This window comes from Vulpes lagopus, chromosome 14 (genome assembly GCF_018345385.1).
Source record: "Vulpes lagopus strain Blue_001 chromosome 14, ASM1834538v1, whole genome shotgun sequence".
NCBI classification, from domain to species: domain Eukaryota; kingdom Metazoa; phylum Chordata; class Mammalia; order Carnivora; family Canidae; genus Vulpes; species Vulpes lagopus.
Genome location: NC_054837.1, coordinates 19,662,648 through 19,679,965, shown reverse-complemented (window position 1 = coordinate 19,679,965; position 17,318 = coordinate 19,662,648). Strand labels below are relative to the sequence as shown.

General features: G+C 40.6%; 1 protein-coding gene across 1 annotated transcript in view; it reads right to left on the bottom strand.

Moving 5' to 3' along the window:
- Positions 1 to 324: 324 nt before the first annotated feature.
- The window catches only part of LOC121475321 (piwi-like protein 1), a 28,166-nt gene continuing 11,172 nt past the window's right edge, over positions 325 to 17,318 (bottom strand). The window contains exons 6-20 of the mRNA XM_041728524.1: positions 16,823 to 16,903; positions 16,316 to 16,513; positions 14,129 to 14,240; positions 11,118 to 11,244; positions 10,788 to 10,905; positions 10,296 to 10,410; positions 9,634 to 9,821; positions 8,405 to 8,477; positions 6,073 to 6,273; positions 5,830 to 5,933; positions 3,149 to 3,219; positions 2,594 to 2,750; positions 1,809 to 1,934; positions 590 to 737; positions 325 to 441 (exon numbers count right to left, since the gene is read on the bottom strand). Coding sequence (XP_041584458.1) covers positions 325 to 441; positions 590 to 737; positions 1,809 to 1,934; positions 2,594 to 2,750; positions 3,149 to 3,219; positions 5,830 to 5,933; positions 6,073 to 6,273; positions 8,405 to 8,477; positions 9,634 to 9,821; positions 10,296 to 10,410; positions 10,788 to 10,905; positions 11,118 to 11,244; positions 14,129 to 14,240; positions 16,316 to 16,513; positions 16,823 to 16,903 — 1,936 coding nt within the window. The remainder of the gene's footprint in view (positions 442 to 589; positions 738 to 1,808; positions 1,935 to 2,593; positions 2,751 to 3,148; positions 3,220 to 5,829; positions 5,934 to 6,072; positions 6,274 to 8,404; positions 8,478 to 9,633; positions 9,822 to 10,295; positions 10,411 to 10,787; positions 10,906 to 11,117; positions 11,245 to 14,128; positions 14,241 to 16,315; positions 16,514 to 16,822; positions 16,904 to 17,318) is intronic.

The window sequence follows — 17,318 nt, the reverse complement described above, 5'->3', positions numbered from 1 at the left end:
ACTATGCATCTTGGGGCACCTGGGTGGCTCAGTCAGTTGAGCGTCCAACTCTTGATTTCCGCTCAGGTCATGATCATGGGGTTATAAGACCAAGCCGCATATTGGGCTCCAAGCTAAGAGTGGGAGCCTGCTTGGGATTCTATCTGATCCCCCCTCACTCTCTGCCCCTCCCAGTTTATTCATTCTCTCTCTCAAAAAAATTTATATATACATATATATATATATATAACTATGCATCTAGGAAGGCATTTCAGAAGTACAGCTTAAAAAGAAAAAATTTACAAATGCTGGTTTTCAACATGTCATCAGGCTTTCTTCTCTTGGTCACAGGTAAAAGAGACGGCTTGCCAGGGAATGGTGTGGTTCTTGATGAATACTCTGGCCCACAAGGTAAGCCAGTTTGTGGGCATAGTGACAAGGAGCAGGAACTCGAATGACACCCTTCAGCAGAAAGAACAACAAGGATTTTTTTAAACTTTCTATCTAAATTTAATGTTTCAGAGATATCAATTCAGAAGGCTCAAAAAGTATAGATTTAATGTTGAACAATCTTTGAGATCTAAAGGGAAATCCATATAAAAATACTTACCGGCAAGTTATAATACATGTGGCATAGTCTGTAAGTGAGATACTGTATCCTATCTGGGGTGAAGCAAACCGTGTCGTGGATGACATTATAATGAGTGGGAGTGACAGTACCGTCTTTCACAGACTGACTCACGATAAAGAAATCATACCTGGAATCACAGAACACATGAATATAGACTATAGCTTATTTTCAGAAGAAAAAGAACATTGCAAACCTATCTGATGTGAGACAAATGGACAGAAATCCATTGTACAGAGTTTCCTTTATACTTAGAAGCCTGCTTAACTGTGGGGGGAGGATTTGGGAAAGCAAGTCCATAAAGGGCAATGCAACCACTGACCCACGTAATAATGCTCATGAGATTTCTATAGAAGCATCTGCGCTGACGCCTTGATGCAGAAACTTGAAACTGACACATTGGATCTGGCCACAGGGAAACTCAACTCAGAGTTCTAGGGATGGATGCTTTATGCCCCTCCCGGAGGATCAACGGAACCCATTCAAACCCCCTAATAGAATTGGCAAGATCCACCAGGTTTTTGTAGATACCGGCCTTTTTAAAAATTTTTATTTATTTATGATAGTCACACACACACACACACACAGGCAGAGACATAGGCAGAGGGAGAAGCAGGCTCCATGCACCAGGAGCCAGACATGGGATTCGATCCCGGGTCTCCAGGATCGCACCCTGGGCCAAAGGCAGGTGCTAAACCGCTGTGCCATCCAGGGTTCCCTAGATACCGGATTTCTTATGTGTATTAGGCTATGCTTTATGTTAATCCTACTTTCCCACCTGCTTTTTCCTTTATCCCTTTCCTGTCTTCTACTAGATTGATCGATGCTTGTCTTTCTTTCCTTGCTCCCTGTCTGCTGGTATGAAGGGGTCCTGTTTCATTTCCCATCCAGGGTTCTACATTAATTCATTTGCACAATCGACAAATCTCTGCTTGACCAGAAGTTCTACCATTGCTCCTAACAACTGAAGAATCTCAGTATGTTTACAATATAGGCTTAAATTCTAAGAGAAAAAGGAAGATAGAAACCTCTAGAATCCCATGTGTATCTGTTTGTGTAATTTTTAAACTTTTAAACTTAAAATTGACCTAAACTTTAGGTTAATCTATTCTCCACCAAACCATGCAAACCTTTTTTAAAAAGTTTCTATTTCTATTTGAATAAAAGAGAATCTCTAAATAAAAGTGGGGGGGGGGCTTACCATTGCCTCTTGGTCACCTCCACATCAATAACTGTTCCTGGAAGTGGGTTTTGAAGTCTTCCTTGAGACTCCACAAAAAATCTGGTGTTTATTCGTTTCTTCACCACAATGAAAGTTAGTTTGACCCTTAAAAGTAATGACAGATGTACTGTTGTCCTAGAGGCATTCAGAGTATTGAAGCACCACACACACACACAGGATTCCTTAAGAAGAATCTGCAGAAGGTATAGTCCCCCCACACACCAACTTTACTGTCCTAGCTCCATGAGCCTGACCTAAGCAGTAAGAGAGGTTTCTATTCACAGCCACTCATATCTTAGGGGGAAGAACTTCCTCACAAGGTTGGGGCTGCTCCTATCTGTGGTGGGAACCAGGCCCCAGTGACAAGCAGAGGAGGCAGAGGAGAGGCATTCCCCAGCCCCAGGACCTATAAAACTCCAGAATAAAGAAGTTGTCTAAACACAAACCATCACCAGGCTGTGTTTATGGATTTTAATAAGTACCTGAGCTTAACAAGCCCTCCTACATCAAGGCTTGCAGGGAGATTAGAAAAAAGGAACAGGTTCTTAGGGGTTCCCTGGGGAGGACACAATCAGGAACATTCTAGTTCTGCTCTGTCCTCTGACTTGGGTGTGGACCAGAAGGTCAAAGAATGAATTCCCCATCCAGCAACTGATGCCCTCTGTGCCATGCTCTCTCTCTTAATTCACAGATCATAACTGTGATATTCCTTTCAAAGACTGAAATGTAGAGTTTAGAAAATCTGCACTTTACAATTTATATACCCAGAGTCTTTAGGGTACACAGATCTTAAGGAGGACTCAATCTGTGGGACTTCATGATCCATCAGTGCTTGAAGCTGACCATCCCCAACTCCATCCCGATACACAATGATAGCTTGTGGTAGAAACTGATTATGTTTACACCAGAGCTTCAGGGCAGCTGGAAGGAAACCAGAAACACGGGTGAATAAGCCGTAACTCAGAACCAACTGGCCACTGCTATTTGTAACAACTTCTAGGTTCATGTTCTTTCAATCCTGTAGCCTCCAGGACACATTCACTGCCTTTTGGTCTTCACGTGAGCTCAGCATTTCTCAACAGCACCACTACAGAAATTCTGAGCCAGATAATTCTTTGTGGGGGCAGAATGGGTGTTGCTGTCTTCTGTAGCATGCCTGGTCTCTACCCGCTAGTTGGAGGCCAGTAGCACCTCCATCCCAGCTGTTACAATGGAGCGCATCTCTAGGCATTGCCAGACGTCTCCAGGGGGACAGTGTGTTCACTCGCAGACAACTACCCAGATGGAGTCAGGCACACCAATCTTGATGGGACACTAACCTTCCAAGCAGGTTTTAAGCCCGTTCACAAGCTCCTGCCCCGATTCCTGGAAAATGCACTGAGAGAACCACCTTGTTTGGAGAAAAATAAGCTGTCAGTTTGAGATAGGAGTCTTAAAAATTCCCTTATTTTTCATCCTGAGTTAATCTAGGACCTCTGGTGGGGGGGAGGGGGGAGTCACTATGAGTAGCTGAAGATCCAATCAGGAATCCATTCTTTGATGCCTCTGCAGAGATCGAAGCATTGGTCTCTTCCAGTACCCTAGGCATTTATTAAAATTGTGAATGCACACAAATAGGAATATAGAAGCATTCACTAACATTGGTACAAATTACACGCACTTTCAATGTGCAGGACTACTGCCGTCTCATGGTGGACACCCAAAATAAATAGCCAGTGTTCCTGGAGATTCCTGCTTCCAAGCTGAGGTCTTAAAAAAATGGTTCATCCATAATCATGCTTTATGGGAACCACCTGCTTTGGAGCAGTAATTTTTACTTGACCACTTCCCAACAGATCAAGCAATACTGGTCTCAAGTTTCTATCCCCTGTTTTTTTAATTGCTTCAAACTATTGCAATGACCTGACATGATATAATACATTTGTCTGCTTTTTTTCCAGAATTTACAGTCTACAAGATGAAATCATGGTATGTTCAAATGCTGAGAACAGAGCAGTGGAAATGTTGTGCCAAAAAGCAAGGGTTCGCCCTTTCATGAAGATGGTGCCGAAGGTGAAGAAGGAAGCCCCTGCCCCTCCCAAAGCTGAAGCCAAAGAAAAGGCTTTGAAAGCTCAGAAAGTGGTGAAAGGCGTGCAGTCACAAAAAAAAAAAAAAAAAAAGATCCGCACGTCACCTACATTCCGATGACCCAAGACCCCGTGTCTCCAAAGGCAGCCCAAATATCCTCGAAAGAGAGCCCCCAGGAGAAACAAGCTTGATCACTATGCCATCAAGTTCCCCTTAACTACTGAGTCAGCCATGAAGAAAATAAAAGACAACAATACACTTGTGCTCATTGTGGATGTCAAGGCCAATAAGCACCAGATAAAACAGGCTGTAAAGAAGCTCGATGACATTGATGTGGCGAAGGTCAACACCTTGATCAGGTCTGATGGAGAGAAGAAAGCATATGTTCGACTGGCTCCTGATTATGAGCTTTGGATGTTGCCAACAAAATTGGGATCATCTAAACTGAGTCCAGCCAACTATAAATCTAAATATAAATTTTTTCACCATAAAAAAAAGGGTTCAAAATTATTTATGAACTGAATGAAATCATTTGGGAAATATAAAAATTAATGAAAGGGAATAAAGGGAAAGGAGAGAAAATGAGTGAAAATCTCAGTGAGGGTGACAAAACATGAGAGACACCTAACTCTGGGAAACGAGGGGTAGTGGAAAGGGAGGTGGGTGGGGGTTGGGGTGACTGGGTGATGGGCACTGAGGGGACACTTGGCGGGATGAGCACTGGGTGTTCTATGTTGGCAAATTGAACTCCAATTTAAAAGAATTAAAAATTTAAAAATGAACCGAATGAGAGCTTAATTTCTTTCCATGATTGAAACATTATTTTCCACATGCCCTCCCACCAAAAAAGCAAACCAATATTAAACTAGAACTGGAACTAGACTGGAATAATTGATGCCATCCATGAAAATAAAAATGGACCCCCTTAAAGAATACTCTGTAATTATACCAAGGGGGCTAGTAAATCCTCAGGAAGCATAACAGTGATTGGTGATGGTCATACACGTGCTAATGCTCAAGAAACTAAACTGAAGAATGTGCAAACTCCTTTGAAGGTAGGTTCTACTCTAAACACAGAAAACAAAAGTATCCCTGGAGCAAGGGAGAAACATGAGATATGGAAGCATATGTTCTTCGGCAGATCCATTACATATAGATCTGTGAAGAGCAGATCCTGTACCTATAGGCTTCTGATTGTATTCCTAGGTCTGTCTTCCCCATGTGGGGCCTGAGTCCTTCCCCGTGTGTTAATGGGGAGACTCACTGATCATCAGAGCCCCCAGTGAGCAGAAATCTAATGCTTGGAATCTGTGACTATTGTATCGCCCCTGTGATTATGTCCTATGTCACAGTTGGCTTTAGGAAAGATTTTCCAGATGGACCTTATCTAATTTCATAACCCCCTGAAAAAGCAAGATAGCAGAAGGGGGAAGAGATTTGAAGCAGAACAAGGACTGTGTGCTCTGGGGGAGCAGGGCATTCGAGAAGGAATATGGATAAAGTCCCAGGAGCTGAGACAGGCCTGTAGCTGGCAGCCAGCAAGGAAAGGGGGACCTCTGTCCTTCATCTACCAAAAACAAAAACAAAACAAAAAAAAGATTCTACCACAAGGATGTGCACTTGCAATAGGACCTCAAGCCTCCAGAGGAGAATGTGGCTTGGCCAACATGGCCAACCTGATGGCTGCCTGACAGACCTATGCACAGACACAGGAGTGTCCTCTTAAGCTGCCATGTTTGTCGTCATCTGTTAAGCAGCAACAGAAAAATGATATAGACCCTTCCACATCAAATGTATTTGGAGCATAACTTTGCCAGAAGAGGAAGAGAATACCCTGCCCATGGCCTCGTCAACAAACATTAGTTAGGCCCACCTCTCCTGTTTGGTCTACAGCTAGTTGCCATCTACACAATGTCTGCCTACGCCCACTCACTGCGTCAATTCCTGATTGATGCTGGACACGAAGCCTGCAATTGACTTCCGCCGATTTACAATATCATGGAAACAGTCGATACCAATGAACATCGCATTCTGTAACTGAAATTTTTTAAAAAAGGTAAGACATTGAGTTAGAACACAATAGAAGCACAATTAAGCAATTGCATTTAAGATGGTTGAGTCTTAAATTCCACTGAACACAAGTGAAATAAAGAGAAGGCAATGAAATCCAACGTACTCCTGTCTCCACCTTCCAGAGGGCTCCTCCCATCTTGCAGTTCATCTGCTGGGCAATCTTTGTCGCAATGGTCATCAGCGTCTGGGGTTTGTCTAAGGTCCGTGCCACGACACACTGGCTTGGGGTCGGACAATTGACACACAGGTATTGTTTTATGCCATCATACAGGTCTTTCTTTTCACTGGACAGCACGCAAAGGACCTTGAAAGAAAGCAACAACAAGACTACCGAGGACATGAAACCACAGTAATGGGAGAAGTGGATGTCACGTCAAGCAAACTACCTAGGTGGAGGAACAGAGTCTGTTCATTCAATCCACAGCTGGCCCAGGAGGGTAAAGGGTCTGGAATCCCATTCCATTCAATAATGGCGAAGGTGAGCATATGGAAGAAGAAAGAGCCTAGGAGCCAGGCATGGGCAATATGCATGAATCACTTGCACTTGCAAAGTCTTTACGTCCTGGCTATTCTGTTTCTAGGAGTTTATCATGAAGTTGACACAGAGGGTTAACAAGCACAGACTGAAACGTACCATCATCAGGAACGTCACCACTTACATGATGGGTGCTATGTGAGAGCGCTTGCCAAGCATTGTACTTGACTCAGTTAATTCTTCAATAACCTACTGAGATCAAGACTAGTATCCCCATTTTACCCCTAAGCAAATAAGCTCAGGAGTTATGGAAACTGTCTGATGTACAGGCAGCAGGGCAAGATTTCTAACACGTGCTCAGACCTCCAACAGGACATGGGGTCATAAGAAAGAGCAATTACTGTTTGGTTGCTTTCTAACTATAATGGAAGATCCTCAAAGTATTATTTCTAACATGATGATGCTTCTAGGAAGATTTTTTGGGGATAATCCTCAATCAGACTAGGGAAATTCCTTTCTCATTTTAAAAATTTCTTTTCACATGAATGAATGTGGAATTCTATCAAATGCATTTTGTACTTTTTTTTTTTTTTTTACATTTAATCTGCAATTATTTTTCCTATAATTCACCACACTGTTTCTTTTTCTGAAGATTGCATTTCAGGCTTACTGTCACCCTAGGCCCATGGTATTCTACTTTTTTTTTTTTTATGATTTTTAATTTACTTATCTGATAGAGAATGAGAGCTATCACAGGAGGAGAGAAAGAGAAAGAGGCACTGAGCAGGGAGCCTGATATTCTAATATCATTGCTACTTTCAAGTTATTCTTTGGTTTTTGAATGTATATGATTTAATGATTTCTAATTGTAATAGACTGCAGTCAATGTGTGTGTTTGAAAGGACACCAATCCATTATTGGCTTAGGATTTCTCCATGCCTGTTGGGATCACTTAAAGATGAAGGCTAAACTAACTTATAGATATGCTTTTCTTAAAGCACCTAATCTTTTGGGTACAGATTACACACACACACACCTCATTTATATATACACATATATAAATATAAGTATTTATGTATATTTCAATAGCTCAATAAGTCAGGCTTTTAAGTACAATTGCAAAATCTAGATTCTAATTTTTTCTGTGATGATTTCTGAGTATTCAGAGAGTGGTCAGCGAATGCATCCTACAATTTCAGCTTCTGGAATAGCATAGGCCAGTCTCCTCCTAAGAAGAGCTGTTCAAACTGATGAAAACACAGGGACTGTGCCTGTTTGGGGCTCAGCCAGTCGAACAAGGTCATAAAGAATTATTAGGTTAAGACAGGAAAGAAGTAGGGACCCAGAGAGATGATCTCAGCAATTGAGGCCACTTTCTCCCAAAGTGTCTGCCCACTCTCCAGTGAACATGGCTGAAAGGTCAGAGACCATGAACAGGCTGACAGCCTCAGAGACAGGAAAGGACAGAAATTGAAGACAAGTCCCTGCCAAAGAAAGGGCACTTGAGATTAATTTTGAGTGGTAGACACTCAAGATCTAACAGATGAGATTTATAACACTACAAGGTAAGACAGGAAGCTGCTGTCAATGGGACACCTGAGTGGCTCAGCGGTTTAGCACCTGCCTTTGGCCCAGGGCATGATCCTGGAGTCCCACATCGGGCTCCCTGCATGGAGCCTGCTTCTGTCTCTCCTGTCTCTTTCATGAATAAATAAAATCTTTGTAAAAAAAAAAAAAAAAAAAGGGGGTGGGGGCAGCCCCAGTGGTGTAACGGTTTAGCACCGCCTGCAGCCCAGGGTGTGATCCTGGAGACCCTGGATCGAGTCCCACGTCGTGCTCTCTGCATGGAGCCTGCTTCTCCCTCTGCCTGTGTCTCTGCCTCTCTCTATCTGCATCTGTATGAATAAATAAATAAAATCTTAAAAAAAAAAAAAGGAAGTGCTATCAAATAGAAACTTACCATCTGTGTTTTGGAGGAAACATGATTTTCTAAGACGGTTGTATAGGACTGGACTGTATCACTTACTTCAAGCCTAGAAAATAAGTATATATCATCTGTATTCAAAAGTTAAATATGTAACAAACGTTTTATGCAGCCAATGGAGCACCACATAAAAACAAGGTACAATATTAAAAAAAAAAACTACTTTTAACTAATGGTCATGAAAGATTTACTTATTTGAGCGAGAGCTAAACCGCTGAGCCACTCAGGTGTCCCATTGACAGAGTAAAATCATTAAATCATATACGTTCAAAAACCAAAGAATAACTTGAAAGTAGCAATGATATTAGAATATCAGGCTCCCTGCTCAGTGCCTCTTTCTCTTTCTCTCCTCCTGTGATAGCTCTCATTCTCTATCAGATAAGTAAATTAAAAATCGTAAAAAAAAAAAAAAAAAAAGTAGAATACCATGGGCCTAGGGTGACAGTAAGCCTGAAATGCAATCTTCAGAAAAAGAAACAGTTAGTGTGGTGAATTATAGGAAAAATAATTGAAGATTAAATGTAAAAAAAAAAAAAAAGTACAAAATGCATTTGATAGAATTCCACATTCATTCATGTGAAAAGAAATTTTTAAAATGAGAAAGGAATTTCCCTAGTCTGATTGAGGATTATCCCCAAAAAATCTTCCTAGAAGCATCATGTTAGAAATAATACATTGAGGATCTTCCATTATAGTTAGAAAGCAACCAAACAGTAATTGCTCTTTCTTACGATCCCATGTCCTGTTGGAGGTCTGAGCACATGTTAGAAATCTTGCCCTGCTGCCTGTACATCAGACAGTTTCCATAACTCCTGAGCTTATTTGCTTAGGGGTAAAATGCACACATAAGGGGAGGGGCAGAGAGTGAATCTTAAGCATACTCTCCACTGAGCACCCAGCTGGATCTGAGCCAAAACCAAGAGTCAGATGCTTAACTGACTGAGCCACCCAAGTACCCTGATAGTTTGTTCTTAAAACAAAAATAAGTTCAATGTTTGGCTTCCTCAGCATGTATCCCAATAGCCACAAACTATATATCCCCAAAGCCTATTTTACAGTTAATTGGAATAGATTAGGCTTTTTTGTTTACAAACCTCCAGGGTTTTAATACAGTGACCAATTCCTATAATTTAATATAATCTGACTCCACTTTACCTCCGATTTGAAGATCGGTTGTTATAGATCTTAATTTCAGCTCTACTTACATTTTTGCCTCTCTCATAGCTATGCCCATGGTGGGTGTGACTTTCCGTAGACTCTGTACTAAGGATGAGGCCGCTCCATAATTTCTCGTAGGATAGAGTATTAGCCAATGATCTAGTGACTTCACATTGAGTAAGGGTCCACTTCTGGTCTCTCTCGACCAATCTGCAAACTGTGGATGGGAGTCAAACTGGAAGACATAGTATAAGACTTCAGTTTTTAAAGAAATACCGACAAAGAGCCTTTCTATTGCAAATTCTTGCTACTTCCTACTGAAACGTTACAATTTTAAACTTTGGTCATAACTGAATTACATACTCTTCCCTTAAGATAGTGGTAAGTAATACTGGGATTCTATCATGGGTTACTCTGGATTGTTTGGATTCTAGCTATTTGACTCTTAAGGATATACTTGGCAGATTGTTTTGCCACGAGAGATGTCCACAACTCCAACCATAGTAAACTATAGAGTTTACTATATGCCAAGGATGTTACATGCTTTCTAATTGAACACCTGCTCGCTCTCCCCTAGAGAAAGGACAAACAGCCCAAGAAGAGAGAGCAGTGAGTTACTGACCTGACTTAGGTCCTCTGCATTATTATTCATTTGGCCCCAAATGACTGCAAGAGTAACTAGAACATGACCATTTTGAAGCTGTCTTACCGCTCTTCTTCCTTGAAAAATTCTTACTTCTTTCAAGATCCTTCCCGAGAAGGACACGAAGTTGGTATCAAATTTCAAATCCCAGAGTTGAAGTTCCCGTTGTACCTCCCTATTTCTGAAAGTTAAAATATTTCCACAGAATAGAACCAAAGGAAATAAGCAAAAATGATGATCCATTTGCAAAATTCTCCTTTAATCTAAGATGCCTTGTTGTTTGTCTTCTGTATTGACATGTTGCAGAGAGAGGGTCTCTAGTACTCTGAAATCATGTCCTTACTCTCACATTTGTGCTTAGGGTCTTTCTATTTTGTTCTTCCCCTCCAGACCTCCTCTAACTTTGCATCAATGGAACAAATAGAGTTGTTCCCACAAGAGGTCGTTTTCTTCCAACCTGTTGTTTTTTAGTTGGAGAATCTGAGATATCAAGAGTTCTGCACGGGTCTCATCTTCAGGACACACACACAAAGACACAGAGAGAAGAATAGGACTTACGTTTGTATAGTATTCATCAGTTTCCGTAATTCGTGCTGCCTTCTTTCTGGATCCAACCTCATATGAAGAGCCAAGTCTCTCATCACCCTGTAGTCTTTTCGCATTTTATCTGATAGACCTTTAAAAAGTTAAGAAGATATAGCTAAACAAGCAAGAATAAATATGTATGTGAAGAAGCCTTGATGATTTTATCTGGAAGAGGAAGAGCCAATGGAGAGAACACAGCTCTGGGTCATTATGGAGTACTGTGAGAAGCCTGTACTTCTACATCATAACATCTGGGGCTTGAAAGGGGTGGTCTTCTATGAGGACTGCATAAATCTGAAGTACCTGTCAGGTAGCATAGCTCAGGAACCAGCATTATAGGCTTATGGGGTGTGTCCTGTTGGCTCTTTTTCCATTTGCCTTTGCTGATCAACAGTGGCTGAGTTAGGTCGGTAACCTCTGTATTATACTGCTGCTCAAAAGAGGTGAGAAAGAACACTGGTGTGACTGTCAGCAAAGCCTAGTCAAGTCACCTAAATAGGTACAAAAAAGTCTGGATCACCAACAGAGGCCCAGGGGTGTGCTAGGAAGACTATTTCCCCAAGTTTAAGAACACGTTAAAGATACTCTTAATAGTCTCTTAATTTAGATGTCCCAGGGATGACCTCTTTTTTCCTTGTAAGCACACATGGCCCAGGAGAACAAGACTCTCATAAACATTGTGTTGGGGTCACTGCACCAGCCTTCTTTGACTTGCTATAGGTAAATGCAGGACCAAGCCTTGAATTACGTATTTCTAATTTTTTTTTATTTACTTTTTTTAATTTTTTTTTTTTTTTTTTACGAATTACGTATTTCTCACTATAGTACTGCCTTAAAAAATTAAGGATGTAATTAAGAACTTTGAAGAGGATTCCCACATTAATGGGGGACGACAAACCTGGTCACTCCTTGCAGCTGCAATACTACAGCTATTCCAAACATGCCTCCTGCATCATCGAAACTTTTCCGGCAGGAAAAGGCATTTGCCAAGACATCTATCCAGAAGCTCCTATCCCTAGGCTGCAATTCCTGTACAATAAAGTGCCTTTCCCCTCCCACATAAAGTGATGGTCTGTCATAGATCCTTCCATGCTGACCAGTGAGATCCTCATCAGTCACCAGTTAGCCACATGAATTCTGGTGGGATTGGTTAAATATCTTGAGAATGTCAAAGGAGTTCCAGAGACAAGAAGACTTCAAATCCAGTGTTCATGGCGCTTTACCTCTGGAGCTGAACTACTACTTTTAATTCTCTGTAGTTATTTGAAAGGCAGCTGGGATTCACCTCCATTCCCCTGCTTCTAGAGTCTTAAGGCAGGAGCTTGTGCAAGTATATGTATATACATGTGTGCGGAATCATGGCATCATTTTAGGGCCTCAATCACCACTCCCACCACTGAGACTAGCACAGCCTTTGTACAAGCTGTTCTGTCGAGAACTTTGAGAAACACACTACTTAATTCTCATGGCTGTCCTGTGATATCCCAGACGGATCTCCTACAACACCAACTTCTGCATCTCCACAGGAATTTCCTTGTCCCACTTTGCATTACTATGAAAGCTTTTCTGCAAGCCAGGATTGTGCTTTCCTTTTAAGGGCTCATCTATGGATTTCAGGATTTTTCTAGATCTCATGACAGCACAACTAGATTGCCATCTGTTATTATACTGAGTTCCCACCAGGACATCCCAAGACTACTCAAGTCATTTCAAAGGTCACCTAAACCAATGACTTTTGAAGTAAAATCTGGAGAATGAGCAAGCAAATATCAGCCTGATATCCCTGTCTGCAACTCCATCAGAGGCTATGTCAACCCAACAATCCCCAAGCCAGCTCCTCACACAGAATCTCCCATTGCAATAAGTGATGCCAGCCTCCACTCACTTCCTCAGATAAAGCCAGAGACTCCTCTTACCATTACTCACTACATTTGAGCCATCAGAAGTCCTCCCATCTGCCCCCTCCAATCCCTTTCTAATCCAGGTTACCATTATCACTGATCTAAATAGACTTAAGCACCTCCCTACTGGTGTCCCTGCCTCCCTTTTTACCCGCATACAGTGCATTCCCTGTACATTAGACACACATCTGTAAAATAAAGTGCCCCATTTCATCTATCTGTATAGTCTCACTTAACGGTAAAATCCAATGTGTGTAGGTGGATAGAACTTTATACAGTGTGGCTCCCACGTCCTCCTCTGACGTCATATCCTGCAACCCTGTACACGTCCCACCCACAACTGGGTTTATTTCTTGACAGGACACTCTAGCCTTGTTTGGGATCTGGATACATCATGCCCATCCTGAAAGTGGTGTAAGAGACAATTCTTCTCACCAATCTGCACACAGCTTGCTCCTTTCTGACAGTCACAGGCCAGCTACTCAGAGCTTTCTATGACCAGCAGTCTAAGCCACCAGACATTCTCCATAACACCTCTTGATTATCTGTATAGATTTCCCCCAATACATGCTTTCTTCTTGTCTGCCATCTCTCTTCCTGCTACAAGGATGCAAGTTCCTTAAGAACAGAGAACTCAGTAGTCTTACCAACGTATACCCAAGTTGTATAATGAACACTCATTACATGCTTTCAGGTTAAACAAGTAAGTACTAAGCGTGGAGCACAAGTGGGGATGATGCCATAATAGCACCATACCCTTGAATGGCTGTGTACTCTCAGTGCTTCCAAGTAGCTAGGTTTTGGATTCCTAATAAAATTTAGAGAAAAAAAAAAAAACCCCAGCTTATACTTTTCTAAGTTCTTTCCGTTTGCTATAAATATCTCTAACTCCTTGAATTCTCTCTTAACTGCCAAAGCTAGAGAACCAACCTCACCACCTAGTGCATCTTTGTTCATGAAGTTTACTTGTTTCTTTGTGAATAAAGATTGAGGAATCCATGAGTTATGAGATTGCACACAAGTGACATAATTTCTGATAGTAATTTTTCACTTTTTCATTTTGAACCAAGTCCTAGAGAGCTGAAACTTCTACATAGGTGAAGTCCTCATATCTGAAATTTTGCCATATTTTATTTTCAACCCAACAATCCATCAACATGTTTAAAACTATCATAGCCATGTCCAAGACTCATGAAAGAGGTCTTATTGGAGCCATTCTAATTATGTAACATATATACAAGGTACCCAAATACATGGACAAATTCATGTAAGTTATAATACCCTCCAAGAGAAACCCTGTAATATATAGATTTTGACTTACGATCTAACATGTGACTATCAGTTATACATAGGAGACATATTTGATTAAATAAGAAAAAATATTTAGACATACTGAAATAAAAGATTGCATACCTCCCTGTAGTAGTCTACAAAGGTGATTTCAGCACCACCTGATTTCTTAAATTTGGTTCTGGGATTATCCTCCCAATTAATAGCATCCACCCTATAGGTTTTGTTGTTATACCTGTGGAATATTCACAATATATGGTATTATTCCTAATGTATTCATAGCATGGGATCAGGCAAGAATTAATAGGCTTTAAATCCTACAGGTAATTGCAGGATATATCAGCTTTATTATATTTAATATATTCACCGAGTTGTACACTCTTCAACACAACCCAAAGAAACACCACAACCATGAGCAGTCACTCCTCATGTCCACTCAACTTCCCTAGTCCTTAGATAACTGCTAGTTTAAAGTCCATCCTATACGTTTGCCTACCTGTCCTGTTTCATAGGAATGGAGTCATACGATATGTGACCCTTCCTGACTGCCTTCTCCCACTCAGCATAATGTCTTTCGAGATTCATTCCTGCTATAGCATATACTTGTACTTAATTCCTACTTATTGCCAAATAAAAACATAGCATATCTATAATGGGATATATGTTTCAGCGGATGAACATTCAAGTTGTTTACACTCTTAAGCTATTATGAATAATGATGTCAGGTCTACAAAATTGGTACATTGGCCATAAGTTTTCATTTTTCTTGGGTACATAACCAGGAATAGAACTGCTGGATCATATGGCCACACTATATTTAGCATGTTGAGGAAGTGCCATACTGTTTTCCAAGGAGATCATACCATTTCACATTTATGAAATGTGAAAGCAACGTTTGAGGGTTGGTTCTGATTTTTCACATCCTTGCCAACATTTAGTATCTGCTTTTTTAATTTTAGCCATCCTAGTGGGTACGAAGTGCTATTTCACTGTGGTTTTACTCTGCATTTCCCTCATGGCTAATAACATTGAGTATATTTTCATGTGATTATGGATCATTTTTATATTTTCTTCAGAGAAATGTTGATTCAGATCCTTTACCCATTTTTTAAAAGTTATCTTTTGACTTGTACCTGTTCTTTACTTAAATAGATGCAAGTTATGAGATTGAGAGAAAACAATTGCAAATCACCTTTCTATCCATTGTTTTTCACTTTTGACTTTGAAGAACAAACGTGTTTAATTTGATGAAGTACAATTTATACTTTTTTGTCATCCCTTCTCTGTTGGTGTCCTAGGGTTTTGCTCACCTAAAGAAGATTTACTCCTATAGTTTCTTCAAAGACTTTTAAACTTTTAACACTTACATTGAGGTCTTTTTGAGTTTATCTTGAAGTGAAATTGGAGTTAATTTTGTAAATTGTGTCAGGAAGGGCCAGGATACCCAGTGGTCACAGCAATATTTGCTGAAAGAGTATTCCTTCTCTAAACTGTCTTGACACTCTTGTTGAAAAAAATAAACTGACTATAAACTGACTTTGGGACTCAATTCTATTCCATCAATCTTTTCATCTGTCCTTTTGCCACTGTCTTGATTACTAGCTTTATATGTTTTGAAATTAGGGAGCAAAAGTCCTCAACTTTACTCTTAAGATGATGTTGCTAAACACCTTTCAATCCACACTCAAAGTGTCTGGTTTAAAGGGAGAGGAAAGGGATCCCTGGGTGGCGCAGCGGTTTGGCGCCTGCCTTTGGCCCAGGGCGCGATCCTGGAGACCCGGGATCGAATCCCACATCGGGCTCCCGGTGCATGGAGCCTGCTTCTCCCTCTGCCTGTGTCTCTGCCTCTCTCTCTCTCTCTCTCTCTCTGTGTGACTATCATAAATAAATAAATAAAATTTAAAAAAATAAATAAATAAAGGGAGAGGAAAAAACTAACTTCAAGTGGAAATTTGCCCATAGGTTCTATCTAATTAAGCCCTGAATTTTTTTAACTAGTTAGACACAAAGCAAAAGAAATTTGGAAGGAATATATTCTGTTATGTGCAGGACAGGGTTCCACAAGATGACTGGATCAGCATTAGGAATTAAGAACAGCGAAGTCTACAAATGACACGTATCCCTCTCTCATGCAATAGACCTAGATGAGAAAAGCACGGACTGACTTGGCCATTGCCACGCCAGGTCAGCTTCTGAACTTTAACTACTGAGTGGTTTGAGAACTATGGGAACATCTTCTCGGGGTGGGGGTGGTGATCAAAGTAATGGGATAGGTTTGTTGTTGTTTTTTTTTTTTTTAAGCAGACTTACAGTGTAAAAACAATTGACCCGATTAATTCTTTAGAAACTTGCTCAACATCTTCCTTTCTGGTTTGTGGATCACGAAGACCTGTTATTAAATCATAAGCTGTTTGCATTCGGAGCAGTTTATGGTTCACATCAGCACAGAGGGTAATGCTGGTTTCATACTCAAGAATAGAAGTAACGTATCCAGGCCAGATGACCAGCCTGCAAATAGAACACGTTAGATGGGATTATCAAACTCCAAGCTCTGAGTATAGAGCAAGTGTCACAGGGCCCTAAAAAGGCACTTGGGAGTCAAGCCGTTTCATCTCTTATTTTTAATAAGAAAGGGTCTTTTGAAGGACCTTTCCAATAGAGATTTACCTGCTGTGCTAGTTATACCTAATTTTTGTTAAACCATTTTATCATCAACCACAGGCTTACACATATATACCTACATATGTATGCATGTGAGAATCTATGGGATTTAGATGTATACATTACAAACATTACATGAAACTATTTTATACCAACTTGTGATCGAAGAACTCAGTGGCCTCTTGCTTGTTATAATAGTTGCGACCAACTTGCTTCAAATTCATCTGCTTCAAAATTCTAAAAATTGAAGAATAAGTTTTGTTGAAATAGTATGAATATTAAGCATTTGGTAATACACATGAGGATACATTAGGGGGAAAAATCTGCCAGCAACTTTGTATTACACATAATAAACAGATGTACCTGGTACAAGTAAATTATATTGTGAGGTAGATATTAAGGTCCATTTATCCTCTGTTTTCCCCTCCTTTCCCTTATATACAACAAACTGTCATGGAAAGACCATTAGGATATCCTCCATTCCCAGAAATGAACCAAAACATCTTTTGCAGATGATGTGCCTCCAATTTGGGATATTTGTCCACCACTGTTACTACAAAATAAAAAACCAGTGCATTTGCTCTAGGGAGAAATATGCATAGGCATGCATACTCGATGTATGCTCCTCCTTCCAGGCAGGTCCAGGCACAGG